The sequence below is a fragment of the Vicugna pacos genome, chromosome 12, assembly GCF_048564905.1.
Source record: "Vicugna pacos chromosome 12, VicPac4, whole genome shotgun sequence".
NCBI lineage: Eukaryota > Metazoa > Chordata > Mammalia > Artiodactyla > Camelidae > Vicugna > Vicugna pacos.
In genome coordinates, this window is record NC_132998.1 from 27,104,902 (window position 1) to 27,121,572 (window position 16,671).

At 39.5% G+C, this 16,671-nt stretch overlaps 1 protein-coding gene across 1 annotated transcript in view; it reads right to left on the minus strand.

Moving 5' to 3' along the window:
- POLR3B (RNA polymerase III subunit B) overlaps nt 1-16,671 on the minus strand; it is a 105,146-nt gene that overhangs the window by 16,411 nt on the left and 72,064 nt on the right. The window contains exon 23 of the mRNA XM_006205872.4: nt 16,307-16,449. Within this exon, the coding sequence (XP_006205934.1) occupies nt 16,307-16,449 (143 nt within the window). The remainder of the gene's footprint in view (nt 1-16,306; nt 16,450-16,671) is intronic.

Below are 16,671 nucleotides of genomic sequence, written 5' to 3' on the forward strand. Positions count from 1 at the left end.
TGCTGACTTGCGGAACAATGGAAGCTACACATCCAACTGCAGATCTAACACAGCTGTGCATTTCATTAGATGAAGAGCACTAGTGACACAAGTAAATAATTAACTTATTCTGGTCCGCTGACTGTGCTTATGAGACCAGTCATAGCTGACAGATTTTAATACAAGTTAACACAAAGAAACCATAATGAGCTTAGAAGTTAAAACAAAATATTTAGACAGAATTTCATGATCTCGAATCTCAAATTAGATGATTTTTTTAGAGTTTGTATTTTACTGAATTCATTAAGGGGGAGAAGAGAGCTCTCAATCTTAGAACCAGATTTTTTTTTTTAAAAACGTATTTCTGTTTCAGAATTATTCAAATCCTTAATCAAAGTAGGAAGGATTTTTTTTTTCTTATTTTCAAGTGAAAAATTAAAACCGTGTTTTCTCCAGGGACAAAAGCATAAAAACCTCTTTCAATATTTAGAACTCTTAAAAGTTATCGTCATTTTCCTTTAATGCTGGTTTAAAAATGTAAATGATATGCAGTCGCTTTAGTGTGTTAACACTCCCCTGGATCCTTGAAAAGAGGATGGACTACAAATAAACCATATCTAATGGGAGCTGTTGTGAAACAATTACTGATTCGTACCTTAAATGCTTACACAGCATTTCAGATTTTAAAATAAAATTTCATCCCCTGGCTCATGCTGATGTCTCAACCCCACTGTTTATAGCACAACCTCCTGGCAGGGAAATGCAAATACACCATTTTAACAGGCCCAGGAACATTTAATGCACTCATACAGGCCAAATGGGAATTAGACCACAGATTACCCTACAGAACTTTAAACAAATGAAAGCAGACAATAAGGGGAAACTAGAACACAGAAAGTCAGACCAGAAAGGTGCAACAAATACCCAGTCAAAAAAATACTATTTCATCGCCATCAATCTTAATTTCATGTTGTAAAGGTTAAGAACACAGGGAGTCTAAAGAAGTCACAAGTCTGACCATCAAGTCACACAGGAAAGGCAAATCTGGAGGACCTGCTGCCACAGTTCTCTGTGTCACGGCCCAGACACTGGAGGCTCTTTTACCAATTTGCTATTTCTATTTCCATGGCCTTGTAGAACAACATATAAATCATTTTAAGAATAGGTTTACCCAGCAAAAGCCCAGTTAATCTGATGAATCATTCTTAGAAAGTATTTCTAATTATAAATAGCAAGTTGTTCAAAAGTCATTTGTGGATTTTTTTTTTTTTGGACTAGTTTTAGTAATGGATCTATCTCAATCCAAATGGTGGGGGACAAAAAAACATAAAAACGTGAGAAAAAATGTAAGGAAAAACTAAAGCATTACATTACCCTATCAAGACAGAAAGGCAAGTAACAACTGGCCAAAGACAATGGTAACAACATCTTTAATTCGAGAGCTATTTTTAGTGTGACTTAAAATGTGTTGAGACCCAACTAGCAAAGGGTTTTCTATTTTGTTGATAGCCAGGTCTCCTTTTAAGATCATATTCTGCCTCACTTTTTAATTCTTAAAATTTTTATTTAGCAAGTGTACCTTCTATGTATAACCACTCGGAGATTAAGTTTACCACTCTGAGGTTGATATATATTATTACTCTTCCTTTTGTGAGTGAGAAAACAGAGAATAATTTCCCTCAATGACCTCAATTAATCCACTGTGTGACAACTGCTGTGGTTCAGGGACTCAATTCCACTCGAGAGGTGTCCCATGCAGATTAACCTAACTGAATATTGAAAATGAAATCACTTATATAGTTCAGCTTACCACATTCTCATGCTCTAAGTGATGCAGAGCCAATCAGGCAGTATGTTCTGTTGAAATAACACTAGCCAGAGTCAAAATTGCCTATCTTTACTTTCTGTAGGTACTGGTTAGACGAGGCTATTTATTCTGCACAGTTTAACACTCTGTGCATTAAATGAAGGTGAAATGATGCTGTAATGCTCCTCTATCAGTCACAGTGCAAGAAGAGGGTTGGTGTTTAGTGAAGGAGTGAACACTGCAAAGCCCGATCTCAATGAGGTTCATAAATGGGGACTGGAGGGACGCCATCTGTAAAGGGCTTCATTCCCTTGGACTCTCAGACCTGTGTGGGGCGATGTATCGGGTGACCTTAATTTGGCTCTGTGCATCGCAACTAATATTGTGTTACCTTGAGGTAAAGCACGACTTTCTGGTGAGCCTTAGTTGGTTGGCCTTTGGAATGGGAATAATTAGCGCCTATCTCGTGAGGCAATTGTGTTCGAAGAACAGATGAGCTAATGTCTGAGAGGTACATTAAGGTCCTCAGAGAACGGTGGCATATAAATACAAGGAATTACTATTATATAAGAAACCTAATTACTCTCAGCAGGAGCAAACTAGCAATGCAAAGCAAACCAACTTAATGAAAGGAAAGAACAGGCGCAGTTGTATTAACTGTGGCTGAAGAGGCCGAAAGCAGCTCACTCTGCTGGGTAGTTCAGATCATCTCACACCATCAGGACGGTGTCTCCTAACAGAACTTCACAGTACCTGGGCTGCAGATTTCGAATGCAAAATAGCTTACTGCTGATGATTATGGTGGTAAATTGGGCTGAAGAAGCAGCAGGAATGCTTTCAAGTTCGATTGTTTGTGTTAAATAAGAGGTATCTCTACTTTGAACAAACTCATCTTGATAAGCTTTTACATATGCAGAAATTTAAATCTCTAAATCAAAACCCGAAGGCTAACACAGGTGGTTACTCCTTTCTTCCTTTCCCCCTTTCCACTTATTGAATTAACCTTCTTTTATTCTTCACCCCACCACCTTAAGTAATTCCAAGGGGGAGGGGAGGAGACAAAAACTGTTGAATCATATTAGCTTTGTTCTGTTGTTGAATCACTTCCAGATCTATCACATCACTTGCTATATCCCGGCTGACATAATTTTAATTCGGCGCTTCCTTACATGTTAACAGATAAATAATGCATAAGAAAACTTGATTAGCTTTCTTATTAAAACATCACTCTAAATGAGAGGAGGCGCTAGAAGACAATACAGTTTTTACACGGCTTTCCCATGAGCAGTTGAATGGTTTGATGTGATAAATTTGCATAGTCTGAAGCACACAAAGGGCTGATTAATTGAAACCCTTACAATGCTTCTGGAAGCAGCTATTGTAAAACAATAACCATAGGAACTTTACAAAATACACACGGCTGAATGTGTCAAGAGCTTAATAAAATGTGTTGAGGCTACACTATTTGGAAACAGAATTGGAGATTTTTATTCTGGGCCATAAAACACTAAACACCCTAATTTCAAAGCTTTACTTGGATATTTACTAAAAGGTCAGAGGGTTACTGGCTAGCTACTGAAGACCAAAATTTGTTCTTAAAAAAGTCAACTTAATAAAATCTTCTTAAGGTATCTGTGCAGACAAAACAATCTTGATTTCCAACATTAAAGTAAGAGTCACCAGAATTTCTTTTTGGAACCAAACTCTGAAGGACTGTCTGGCATCATATACCCCATCTTGGGGCTCACACTGTTAGCTCCATCGTCCCCCTTCTCCCCTCCCATTTGGAATCTTTCATTCAAGCAGGATCAAGCAGAGTAGGGAGCCAAAGACATCCAGACTTTGAAGCTTCAGACTAGCAGAGAGGATTTTGGACGGTTTCAAGTGCCACATAAGTACAAGGTGTAATTATTATTACTTTAAATCAGAGTCTTTCATTTTCTCAGTTTTAGAAAACAGAATGGAGAAAAAGGAAATAACAAGCGAAGTTCTGGAAAAAGCAAAGTTTCTGCCTAGTCTTGTTTAACAAACTTTCCCCTTGGTTTTTCTGCCACACACAAATGAACGTTTTCTCGTTTCCTACAGCCTCTTCACGCCTACTGTATACAGAGTCTTTAATGTGTTGAAAAGTCAGGGTAGGCTTTCTTTTCTTCTCATTAATATTCAGTTAAAATCTTAATAAACTAATTCAGCCGGTGGTTGAATAACTTTTATTAGTACAAAATGGAGGAAAGTAACCTTATATTGGAATTTTTGTCGAACAAGAGAGGATTAAAGATGAATCTTCCACATAATGTTATCCGTAAGTGTGTAACCCTTATGAACCAAAGGTAGATACAATGAATCATTCCGTGAAAAAAAAAAACACCAAATCCTGCATTTTGATAAGATTATACTTCTATTTTAAAACAAAGGCTGACTTCCCTCCGTTTATACTAGCTGTCTGAGGGCTTAGGGGGTGATACCGAGGAGTGTGTGTCATTATCTCAGATTTGCAGTTATTAAAAAGCTTCTGTTTGCCAGGACAAACACTCTTGCTCAAATACAGTTTTTCCTCTCCTTAGGAATACTGTTTGGTATTGCTGCCGATTCTGTGATCTACAGGACCTTTGTTGGAGGTGCTAATCCTTTTTCACATGAGAGACTGAGAAATGTCCTTTCAGAGAAGTGATATATTGCCTTTTCCCCCCTACATCAAAGGAGTCCACTTTTTCCTTCCTCATTGTGAATGACAGCAAAAGTAAGAGGAAATCTGGAAATATAATAATTTGGTTTCCTAAGCAATGAAATGAAATTTAACTTGGGAATTCCTTAGGCTGACAGATAATTTTTATTAAAGGATTAAAAAATAAAACAAACAAAAAAACCTAACCGAGCAGGAAATCTGCTCACCCTTCTAATAAGTGCACTATCATGTGAAAGCAAGGCTCAAGAAAAAAAAATGCTTGCCTTTGATGAGTTCCCTTCAGACAGAACTTACGCCAAAGCTCAAGAGGCTTACATAAGTTTTTTGATTTTAATAAAAAGTCTAGTCCCAAACTTGACTTCCATCAGCCTTCTTTGTGAATGTCTCTTCCTATCTTTAACTCTAGGTATAAAGCTGATCAAGAAAGAATATGAAGAGAAAACAGGAAGAACATTCCAGACCCATGTTCTGCTCTATCTTCCCCTGTGGGGCATCATTATGTATCTACTATGTAAGTCATGGTTTCACTCTAAAGTACCTGAAAGTCTAGACAGAACACTTGGAAAGGAGATCAAGATTTTGAGGTTTAATATTTCCCCCCTCAACTGAATGTAAAACAAAGCTAAATAAAACTTTCTTTCCTTTGTAAACACACACACAACAAATGCACAACTCTGGTGTACAGGTTATTACTAAGTCATCTCACCTTTTCCAGTATCTTGCATATTACTAAAGGATGAACTGTTCTAGAGATTCTTGACAAAGGCCAGATCCCTTGGGGACAAGCTGATTCACTGTGCTTTTACTGATGACATGCATAATGGACCTCACAAAGACTTAAAGGACGAATGTACTTCATTAAGATTCTCTGAATTTCTCATTAGAAGACTGTATTGGAATTCCCTTATCTAAAAAGTGAGTGAATCCTGTCTACTTCTCAAGCTGGAGTAGACTTCATGTTAATTATGACACCGTCTTCCTCATGAACTACTTTCTCCTACCTCCACACATGGCTCTCTGCCTGGTCCTCCTCCATTCTTGAGGTCACAGAGAGTGATGCTGCTTACTGGATTTGTCACATTTTTAATAGCTATTGATCAAACACTTTCACTTCTTCAGTGGTCCTTCTCTGTCGGATCAATTACAGTCAAGCTTTCCTTATCACACAGCACTAATGTTGACTCCCAACTGCGTAGTACTGACTCTCCTGGTCCAGATCACCCACTTGCTCCATCCTCTTCGATCCCCTTCCTGAGCTTTTATAACAAAGAGCTAAACAGCTTCCTCTTGGCATCTGGGTTTCATTTAGCTACTAATTATCCTACCACCTTTGAAGTGATCAGACTTCAGCAGGATAGACACTCCTGTTCCATGAAACTAAATTTTCAAGTCTCCTTTAATTGCTAGGATATTTTAAGAGGCATTAGGTACAGAAATGCCATCTACACATTATGTATATGCAAAAAGAATCCCTAACAACAGCTTTGTCAAAATAAACTTTTAACAAAAGACAAAAATAAGACCACCTTCAGGGCCACGTTGCTTTCCGAACACCAAGAATAACGAATTTAATGCTCTAAATGGAGTAGAAAAAAAAGAGATGGGCATAAAGATAACCTACATCAAGACAGTCTTTACATTTTCTCATAGGAAACACACAAGTGTCAGCTTGTAAGTAATGCTACCAAAAAAAAAAAAAAGTACTTCCAAACAATTCTACATTTCAAGAGTAAAAACTAAGTTCATCTACCTACTGCTCTTACTCTGGTGTGCCCTAAACCAAAACAAAGAAATCACTGCAGGAATCATGGTGTGACACATATAACCTAAACACTCACAACACTATGAAATTTTTATCAGCTCATTTCATGACAACCACAATAGCATAATTGATGTTGTGGACTACTCTCCATTTCATTCACATTTTACCTGCCAACATCCAACTCTTTCAGGCCTCATCCAGCTCCTCTCTGGGCCCCATACTAGGGGCTGAGTTGTTGGCGTTGCTCTGTAGAGATGCTGCCAGCTGTGCCTGCCACATGTGAATACTCCAAATCAGCTCACTGTCATCACTGTGCAAGTCACTTTCCTCAAATGCCCCTCCTTTTCTGGCTCTAACTATCATGTTAGTCAAGATTCTGGCCCATCCTGTCAGATGAATCAGGAGAATGGTCAAAGTTGAGGACTCAAAAATTCACTTCCATATGCTCAAATTCTTGATAGATTTGGAGTTTTAACCAAGATGACTGAAGCCTGACCAGAGGGCCAATTAAAGAAAGGGAGTGGGGACAGTGTTTTACAATGAGTTGATTTTAGAAAGAAAGGAATATATGAAAACACAACTCTGTGTTGAGAGCATGTTTTAATATGGGGGACTGGCAGGCATCTCTGGAATGTGGTAGGTGAGGACAGCATTTCCTCTGGGTTAGTGGCAGAATAATGCTATGGAAAGCTGCTTATCTGGGAAGAGAAGGAATCCTGTGTTTCCTCCTCAAAGAAATACTAGAATTTATATATATATATTAGTAATACAAAATTACATTAAGAAATATTGGAATTCTGTCTCAGGAAAAGGCTGTGTCTATTCCAAGGGGAAATCCCAGGCCCAGGGAACATGGTAACCTTGAGGGCAGAGTGATAATGGGATATCAAAAGAGAAAGGAGCCACCTTAACTGGAATTAACAGAATGGACAATGCACTCAGAATCAAAAATCTGGATTTGAATCCTGACTCTGCCAGCACTAAGCTACAGCAGGCAAGTTATTCACATCTCTGACCCTCAATTTCCTACTCTGTATAGCAGGAATAACAATACCAACTAGACCTGTAAAGGTTAAAGGATGGAATATAGATGAAAATGTTTGTAAATTATTAATACACAAAAAGTAAAATACTGTAAATTTGCACGTAGGTGACTCTCAGATATCTCTAGTCCTAACCTCTCCATGGAGCTCCAGACTCTTAATATTCAAATGCTTACTCAACATCCTCACCTGGAGTCTAATGGGCACCTCAAATCTGAGGGGCAAACTCTCAGCCCCTGCCCCACCTAACTCCAAAAAACCATTCCTTCCTCAGTCCTCCCCTTCTTGGTAAAAAGCCTTGTCAGCTGCTCAGGCCACAAACCTCATCTTCAGTTCCTGTCTTTTCCTTCCCTGACATCTCAGCCATCAGCAAGTCCTGTTGGCTTTAACTCCAGAGCGTATCCAGAATCCATCACTTCTCTCCATTTTCCATTGCTACTGTCCTCATCCAAGCTACCGTCCTCTCCTGCCTGGACCACTGGCACAGTCTCCCTGCTGCCTGCCCTCCTTGGTCCCCTCCAGTCTGCTCTCCATATGGAATCCTGAGTGATGTCTTAAAATGGTAAGTTAGATCTTGTCACTCCTTTGCTTACACTTACCATCAAACAGGCCTACTGGTCCCCAGTATTTTTAGAATAAAGGCCAAATTCCTTTCCCTTTGCCACAAGGCAATGTAGGATGCGGCCCTATCCTTTCTCTCTCCCTATCTCAAACCACATTCCTCCTCAGGCATATGCCTGGCTATACTGGCCTTTTGTCTGGTCCTTGAACGTATGGAGTTCATTCATGCATCAGGGCTGTTGAACTTAACTCTCCCAGACTCTTGCTTCAATGGCTCTTTTTCACTCTCCAGGTCTCAGCTCATATGTCACTTTCTCCAAGAGGCTGTCCCTGACTATCAAATCAAGGTCCCCCCGGCCCCCTGCAAATCAGTCACTCTTTCACAGCCTTCATGTGCAGCACTATCACTACCTTAAATTATCGCGTTTGTATTTTCGTTTACTTCTTTTTTTTCCTTCCCCAAGAAAACATAAATTCCACGAGAGCACAGATCCGGCAGTCTTGTTTACCACTGTATTTCTAGTATGTACAACAGTGCCTGGTACATAGTGAAAGCTGGAGAAACAAGTGAGTTAATTAATAATATAAGCACTTGAGATGTCCTCCATCCCCTCTAGCTCAATGAGGCACAAAGTTGCTTTGAGATTGGTGCCCCCATTTCCAGGCTTAAAACCAGTCACTGTGGCCTCCTTCCTCTCTTTTGCTCTCTTCTTCCTTCCTGTCAGTCAGCAGGTTCCACTGATTTGCTCTTTCTTGGGGTTCCCCATTTTTCTTTCTCAGGAAAAAAAATCTTCCCCACAGCCCTCCAAGTCCAAACCCCACCTAGTCTGCCTTCCTTTCCTGCCCAGCCTGCAAGAGAAGACGTGGGACAGACCTGACAGCAGTCACCTTTACTGACTGCTGGCTGTGCACCAGGCACTGTGGTCACTGCTTTATACACATCATTTTGTTTAATCCCGGAAACAACTCCTAGGAAACCACACCCATTTCAAAGAGGAAGAGACCAAGGCATAAAGGGATAAAACTGCTCACATAGTACTCAGGACCTTGACCTCTTTGCTGTGTTTTTTTGTTTTTTGTTTTTTTTTAAATCAACCTGAAAGCTTTCTTTAAGTAATGAACTGAGGTGGCCATGAAGAAAAGGGGAATGTGTCCATTCAGTAAGCTCACAGGGCAGGGCAGGACTAATGCCTGAACATCACAGGAAAGCACACTCAGCTCAATATAACCATCAGAGCAGTGCCACCACAGAGCGGTTGCCTCAGAAAGCACAGGCCTCCCTTCACAGGTCATGTGCAAAGTGGAAAACCATCTGCCAAGAGTCTTATACTGGGGAAGATGGGTTTCTAAAACGTCTTTTCAAACTCTGAGATTTATCCTTATCCATAATAAACTCTCAACTTCCCTATCACAAATGGTCTTCACCGTATAGTTTAGTATTTAACTATATGTAATCCTTTGTAGTCATCTTTTTGCCAACTTCTCATGGACACTAGCCAAGGGCTGAATTTTCTTTCTACCTCCTAGAGAGCCTAACACGGTTTTGAGCCCATAGCAGTGACTTAAATACAACCAAGTGGATTTCTCTGGGCTGTGAAGGCAGATTCTCACTGAAGACCAAGGTGCACATATGGGTGGGCATGTGCATTTGGTTATTTTGGCTGAAAAAGCTTCAGTGGGCTCGTGTGGTCAATGAGGACTGGGAAGCTATGAGCCTCGGGTGATAAAAGTCCTGGTGCCAGTCTGGATAAAGATGAGACATCCCATTTCTGATATAAGTAGGAAGAATACATTACACTAATTTGGGGAGGGAAGATTCTGGCTTATTATATCTGTACATATAAGATATTTTATTTAATAGATTATTCCACAGACACACTGAGTAGATACTGTATGATACGCAGAACACTGTGTTGAGCGCTGGGGTGGGGGTGGTAAGTAAATTAGTAGGGCATGTTTCCTATTCTCAATAAACTGAAAATATACTTAAGTTACCCAACAAGGTATTCTGATATTTACAACAACATATACAAGAATTTTAACAAAGCCATTGCTATTTTTGAATCTTTACAATTTTATTTATAAATGAAGAGAACTTGGAAAAATTGCCTTCTGCTACTGTTATGTCTCTGGCTTCAGAAGGGTGACATTCAAGGAAAGGATCAAAACAGTAGACCTTAGTCATGATAATAATCCAGGAAAAGGATAAGCCATTCTCAGATCATTAAGAGTTGACAAAATGTGGTTAACACACTTCTGATAATTAGCAGTTATGTTGTAATTCTGAGTGTGTGAACTTTAAATATTTTTAAGTTAGTTTTCAATCTTAGAAATGATTAAAAAAACCAATAAAAACAAGACACTTTGGAGGCAAGGCTCTGGTCAGCAGACAAAAGGTCGGTGCTCTAAAGACCCTTTTCACCTTTTATTAAAACAATTTTAACTTCAGTTCTATAAGTTGCAGTGAAAAAAACAAAGCACACTAAACATTCTTGTAATGAACATTCTCAAATAAGAGACATATGGATTTCCAGTAAACAGGGTAGACGAAACACATGTTTATCTCTACTCCTCAAAACCTCACCAACTTGAGATTTGATAAAATTAAGGTATAAACCTATAAGGAAAAAGACTGGGCAAGAGATAATTACACAATTTTGAAAGCTGATGAACAAAGGAAAGACCAGTAAGCAACTTACGAGAAGAAGAAAGGGAAACCTAAGTCCCCGCACAGGAGGTACAAGAAGGCGAGCTGGCCCAGCCCTCACCCCTGCTCCCGGGAAGGCTCAGGAAGCGGACACAAGGCACTGTGAACGCGGGATGAGGTGCGGCACTAAGAGCAGCAGAGCCTCCCCATCCATCAGCAGTCCCAGTGGGGCCTGCGTTTACAATGTGTCTAGGCTGATGCCTTCTCACCACCTCCCTCCTGTGACGCTTTTCCCACTCACCACAAACTCTCAGCTGAGTTACTGTACTAGCCTTTTAACTGGTATCACTGCTTCCTACGCTGTTTTCAACATGCTGGCCAGGAAAAGACCGGCCATATTTCTCATCTGCCCAGACCTCTCCAGCTGTGTTCCTCCACCTCAGAGGGAGAGTCCATGTTCACAGAGTGACCCATGAGGCCTCAGCTCTGACTCCTCCCCACTCACTCCCTCTGCTCTGGCCACGCCGGCCTCCTGGCTGGTCCTCCACACTCCAGGCTGGCTGCAGCCTCAGGCCTTCTTTCACCGCCATTGCTCTTCGGCCAGAGAGGGCTTGGCCCTTACTTCTCTCTCTCACTCCAAGTCATCTTTTCAATGAAGTGCTGTTTCTCAACTACCTGACTTAAAATTTCACCACAAATCACTCCCCCCAACATGCTTCCTGTTCTGCACCCTTATCTTTTATCTTTTTCATCTCAGCATTTAACAGTTCTCTCTCACCCATGAGAATATAAGTCCCGCAAAGGCTGGGATTTTGTCTGTTTTGTTCACTGCTTATCACCAGGGCCTAGAATAGCACTGGACGCTTAGGAGATACTTAATAAATATTTGTAGAAATTAATGTCTGTATAAGAAATCATCAAATCCCAAGTTTCTTTTCTCCACCCCATACAGCCAAGAAACTCCCCTTACACCCCAACACTTACCTAAGAAATCGAACCACAATGACCCAAGATCCAAGGGGAGAAAGCACAGCAGAGGGCGGGGTAAGGTACTGGCTTGATACAGAGGAATTAAGTGAAAGTTTGTGTACTCAACAGTGGGTTGCAGCCCCCTGCCCCTATCTGGCTTCCAGAAGGTCAGCTGATAGCCTTAAGCACTGCACCCACATTCATCCCCAGCTCTAACCTTCAGGCAGTAGTTAGAAAAATCCTACTATGTAAAATGAATGGCACCAGCAGGAAAAATGGTTTACTGCCTAACCATCCTACAAGGACATCCACCAGTCAACGAGTTTTATCCCTGGGACACAGAGCTTCCAACCATCTTTAAGGGGGTACCAGGCATTGAAGGAAAGCTTCCAACAACAACAAAAACAGCTTCCCTAAAATGCACAGCAGGGAAAGAATCCTCTGAAGAAATAAGAGACAAAATTAGGAACAGAAGAAAACTTAAAAAAAAAAACAAACCCAAAACTAATGCTAAAATCTAAAAGAAAACTAAAAACATATAAATATATACCTGTTGTGATAAAAAGGAGTAGAAATTAAACTTAAAATTTTAATTAGAAATTAAAAACATGACTGGTAGGTTAAAAAAAATCTGGAAAATAAAGTTGATCAAATTGCGTAGAAAGAAAAGTAAGAGAAAGAAATGGGGAATGGAGGTGAAAAGAAAACTAGAGCATCAATCTGGAAGATTTAATATCTAACTAACAGGAAAACCAGAAAGGGTACAGGGAAAATGATGAAAAGGAAATTACCAACAAAAAATATAAGACAATGTCCAATACTTGAAGGAACTTGAACTTCCAGAATAAGAGCGTGCCTGATTTCCAAGGACAAGGAATGAGGAAAGGGTCTACAGAATTTCAGACTCCAAGACTGGACGAAGATAGCAGAAGCTTCCGGAGGGAGAGGTAGGGTGGGGAAGGAGGAAGGTAGGAAAAGAGAGAGAGAGAAACAGAGCACATACACAAAGATCAGCAAGAATAATATTACAAGTCAGGTAAGTAATGTGGCATCTAGATGATAATATAGCAGTGAAATCCTTAGGGAAAAGAATGTTTTAATCTAGAATTCTAATCTCAGCCAAAGTATATATCAGGCATGAGGACAGAGCATGTTCAGACACACATGACCTCAAAAAATTTCCTTCCCATGCGTACTTTTTCAGCAATTTAATGAACGGACTATTTTCCTATGGGAGTAGGTGGCTGGGGTAGGGAGTCAAGTGATGTGAGAAGAGCCAAGAAATAGATGTCAAACCAGAATTTCATAAAGGACTACATTCTGCAGGTTTAGAGTGCACTGTGGATTGTGTCCCCCTTAAATTCATATGCTGAAGTTCCAGCTCCTAGGATAAATGTGACCCTTTTTGGAGACAGGATCTTTAAAGAGGCAATCAAGTTAAAATGAGGTCATTAGGTTGGACCCTAACCCAGTATGACTAACATCCTTATAAAAAGGGGAAATTTGGATACAGCCATGTACCCAGGGAAGATGATGTGAAGACACAGGGAGAGGACAGCCATCTACAAGCCAAGGGGAGAGGCCTTAGAAGAAAGCAACCCTGCTGACACCTTGATCTGTAACTTCTGGCCTTCAGGACTGAGAGATAATAAATCTCTGTTGTTTATGCCACCCAGTCTGTGGTATTTTATTATAGCAGCCCTAGCAAACTAGTATACAGTGCTTCCCAACCTTTCCAGAAAACATTTCTAGGGCGTACAAGATGAGCTGCTCAGGCCTCGGCTGCCCCAGGCTCTGCCCAGCACTCCTGAGAGTTTCAAGGATTAATGTCTCAGCTCATCTATTTCCAATTCTTAACACATTGGCTGGGAAGGTCTGGCCCAGTGAGTAACCACAGCAGGAAGAGTGAGGGTGCTATAAAAGAGATCATCTGGGGAAAAAAATGGTCCTAACAGACTATAAATTAAGAAGCTGTTGATGGTACAGAAGAATAGTAATAAGAATAAAGAAAATAAAGCAAAATTTTTAAAACGAGGTGATCACCAACTTCTGAAAAATTAAATTATGTAACAAAGGAAACAGACTCAATAATTACTTGGTTTGGGAGTGAACAATATTTATGCAGTCATAACAATGCAATCTAAGTAACTAAGTAACTTCAAATTATGATAAATCTACATGAGGGAATGAAGGCTGGGAGTGGGAAAGAGGTAACAAAGTGCTATAGTGATATATAGGTCCTCCTATATATCATAACAGGAAGTCGTAGGTCATATACAAAATGGCTGAATGACTATAAACCTGTTTAAGAATACTATTTAGAAACATGAAGGTAAGAATGAGAAGAAATTGCTTCTGGGAAACAGAACTGGAAGAAAGGCAAGGACTGATTTTTTTCAGTACAAAAGTCTCTTTTTTGTACTATTTGACCTTTTTAAGCCATGTGCATCTATTTGATTAAAAATTATACTTAAAAAAAAATCACGTTCAATTAAGGGTTCTATGTCATTCCTTCCATTTCTCTGTTAAAGTTTACACGACCTGTTTTTTTCTGTTTGCTTGTTTTTCCCCAATCTTTTCAATAAATCTAATGAAGCTGTAAGAGAGGAGACTATCAAGGGAATCTAGGCTAATCAGAAGGTTTTACCCTTGGATTAAAAGCCATCTGGAAAAGGAAAACTGGCAAGATAAACTCCTCACTACAAGTGAAAGGTCATCTGGACCCAGGAGGACTTCTTTCCGTTCCATATAAAGATGTACTAGTCAAAGCCTCCCTCAGATTGAATAGATTCTGAAAATCTGTTACCATTCAGATCACTGGAAACCACTTCTGTCAATGAACATTATCCGTATCATATTAAGAGTTTGAAAAAAATGCTAAAGCACAAAGATTCGCTGGCATTTTACCTAGAGGTCTGTATTTACAGGAAATTATTAATTAAGTGTGGTTTTCGTTTTCAAAAGCACTGCTTAGTTATACTATCCATATACACACTCATGTAATGTATAAATTACAACATGGGTATAATCAGTCCATCAAGAGTGAGGAATCTTGCTCCTTTCCATGCTTCCCCACCTTCAATTCATTCATATATTCAACCGTTATCAACTACCTACTCAGTATCTACTGTGGAAAAGGCTCTATCAGGCTGTGTGAGAATATAAGGACATAGTTCCTGTCCTCAAGAAGTTCAGTGGAGTTAGAACACAGTGGCTAATCACTCAACTGTATATCAGCCCTCAGCTCTTTGCACAATACTCTGACAGAATAAAGCACAAGGATTTGGGATGTTTTAAGTTTACACACTGATTCAAAACAGAGATATTCTCTCAGGGTGTGCATTCTCGTAAAGCTTCCAGTGCCAACACTTCACACGAGGAGTATCAAGCTTGCTCTTGTCCAGTGTATCTCAGAAATTGGCAAGACCAAGAGAGAAGGAGAACTAGTCTCAATATAGAGAACTTGATTTTCACTGATAAGCAGGGGAAAACACTAGAACCTCAAGATATACTTAAAACCACTCAAAGGCAAGAATTAGCATCTTAGGGATTAAGTGGAAGCATCAAATTCACATTTATAGATAAAATCAATTCTTTCTTTAAAAATATTGATAGGCTGCAACAATCTTGGGTCTGTCAATTGAACTAAAAATGTTTTTGATGAAACAGCATCTTAGTTTGAAACAGTTTCACAGATGGAATGACAACTCAGGCCAGATTCACTTGACTAAAGAAATTATAATATTTTATATACTTGTTCGGCAAATAAATAGTCAAAATTACCAACAATATAATGTGATGTATTCAAACTGCTTAACAGTCAGGATAGCATAGTAGTTAGTCACAGAGCATGGACTCTGGAGCCAGGCTGCCAGCATTCAGAAACCAGCTCTGCCACCAACTGGGGACCCTGGGTAAGCCACTAATATCTCTTTGTCTCTGTTTCCTCATCTATAACATAAGGATAATAACAGCACCTTCCCCCCAGGATTGCGTGAGAAACAAATGAGTTACTACACATAAAGTGCTGAGAACGCTGCCTGGAACACAGCAGTGCTACAGAAGTGTTAGTGCAGCTATTGTTCTTAAAACTAGCAAGTGGCAGACAGAGCCAAAAGTCAAACTCCAGGACAAACAAGCGCTAGGTGTATTGACTAAAAGAGACCCTACTGATAATGAGGTAATCAATGGTGACATAATGCCACGTTTTTTGAAGATAAAAAACAAAACAAAACTAGAAATGGATGAAAACCCAGCAGTAACTATCAATGAAAAGAATGAGGTTTGCCAATGGGTCACTGTGCGGTTAACAAAGCATTGCACTGGAGCTGGGAGACCAGAGGTCTAACACCAGCTCAGTAACCAGCTGGATACCCTGGACTGGCTGCTCAACAAGCAGCATCTGAACTTCCTCATCTGTTAAATAAAGAGGTAGATAATTCTGAGGTATCCTTCTGGCGCTGACATCCTTTGATACTATGACCCAACAGAACATGACAATATTTTTAATATATACATTTCATTTAAAAAATCAATATTACTATTTATTTTTGAACAATCACATGTATTTCAGTAGGCACATCATCTAGAATGTATTTATAATTATAATTTGGGGCTGAGCAGTTGCAGTAGAATGAAATAAATATCACAGAGAAGCAATACTATGGCACATTTTAAAATGTCATTAGAATGCAAACACGTTAACCTGAGGAGTAAAACAAGAATACTTTTGACAACAAGGTAATAATTTTTCAAACATACTAAGTTTTTCTAATGGAGAAAGTCAGAAAGCATAATTCTTATATATGTAGTTAACAGATAAATATTATTTTCAGTTTTATAAGCAAGTTACCTTTTTGCCCATGACGACTGCTGAATTTGTCTCCAATCTCTGGACGCCTTGTCTGTCTCAGCAGCATTTTGATCAGAAAAGCATCTTCGGCATTTGAAGATATCATCACTTTTTCAATATATGAATCCGTTGCCCCTTTGTAGCTAATATTAAGTGGAAGTCACTAAAGCAGAGTTTTCAAACAGCCCTTTGTGACCTCATCTACCCTGGCCATATTACTTAATACCCCTCACAAAACATTTTGACATTCTCATATGGGGCTCTGAAAAATGACTTTCGTTTTTTAACACTAAGTTCAAATGCTACAATTTCCCTTTTAAAGTCCCAACTTAAAGTGGCTAGCATTTACTGAACATTTACTAGGA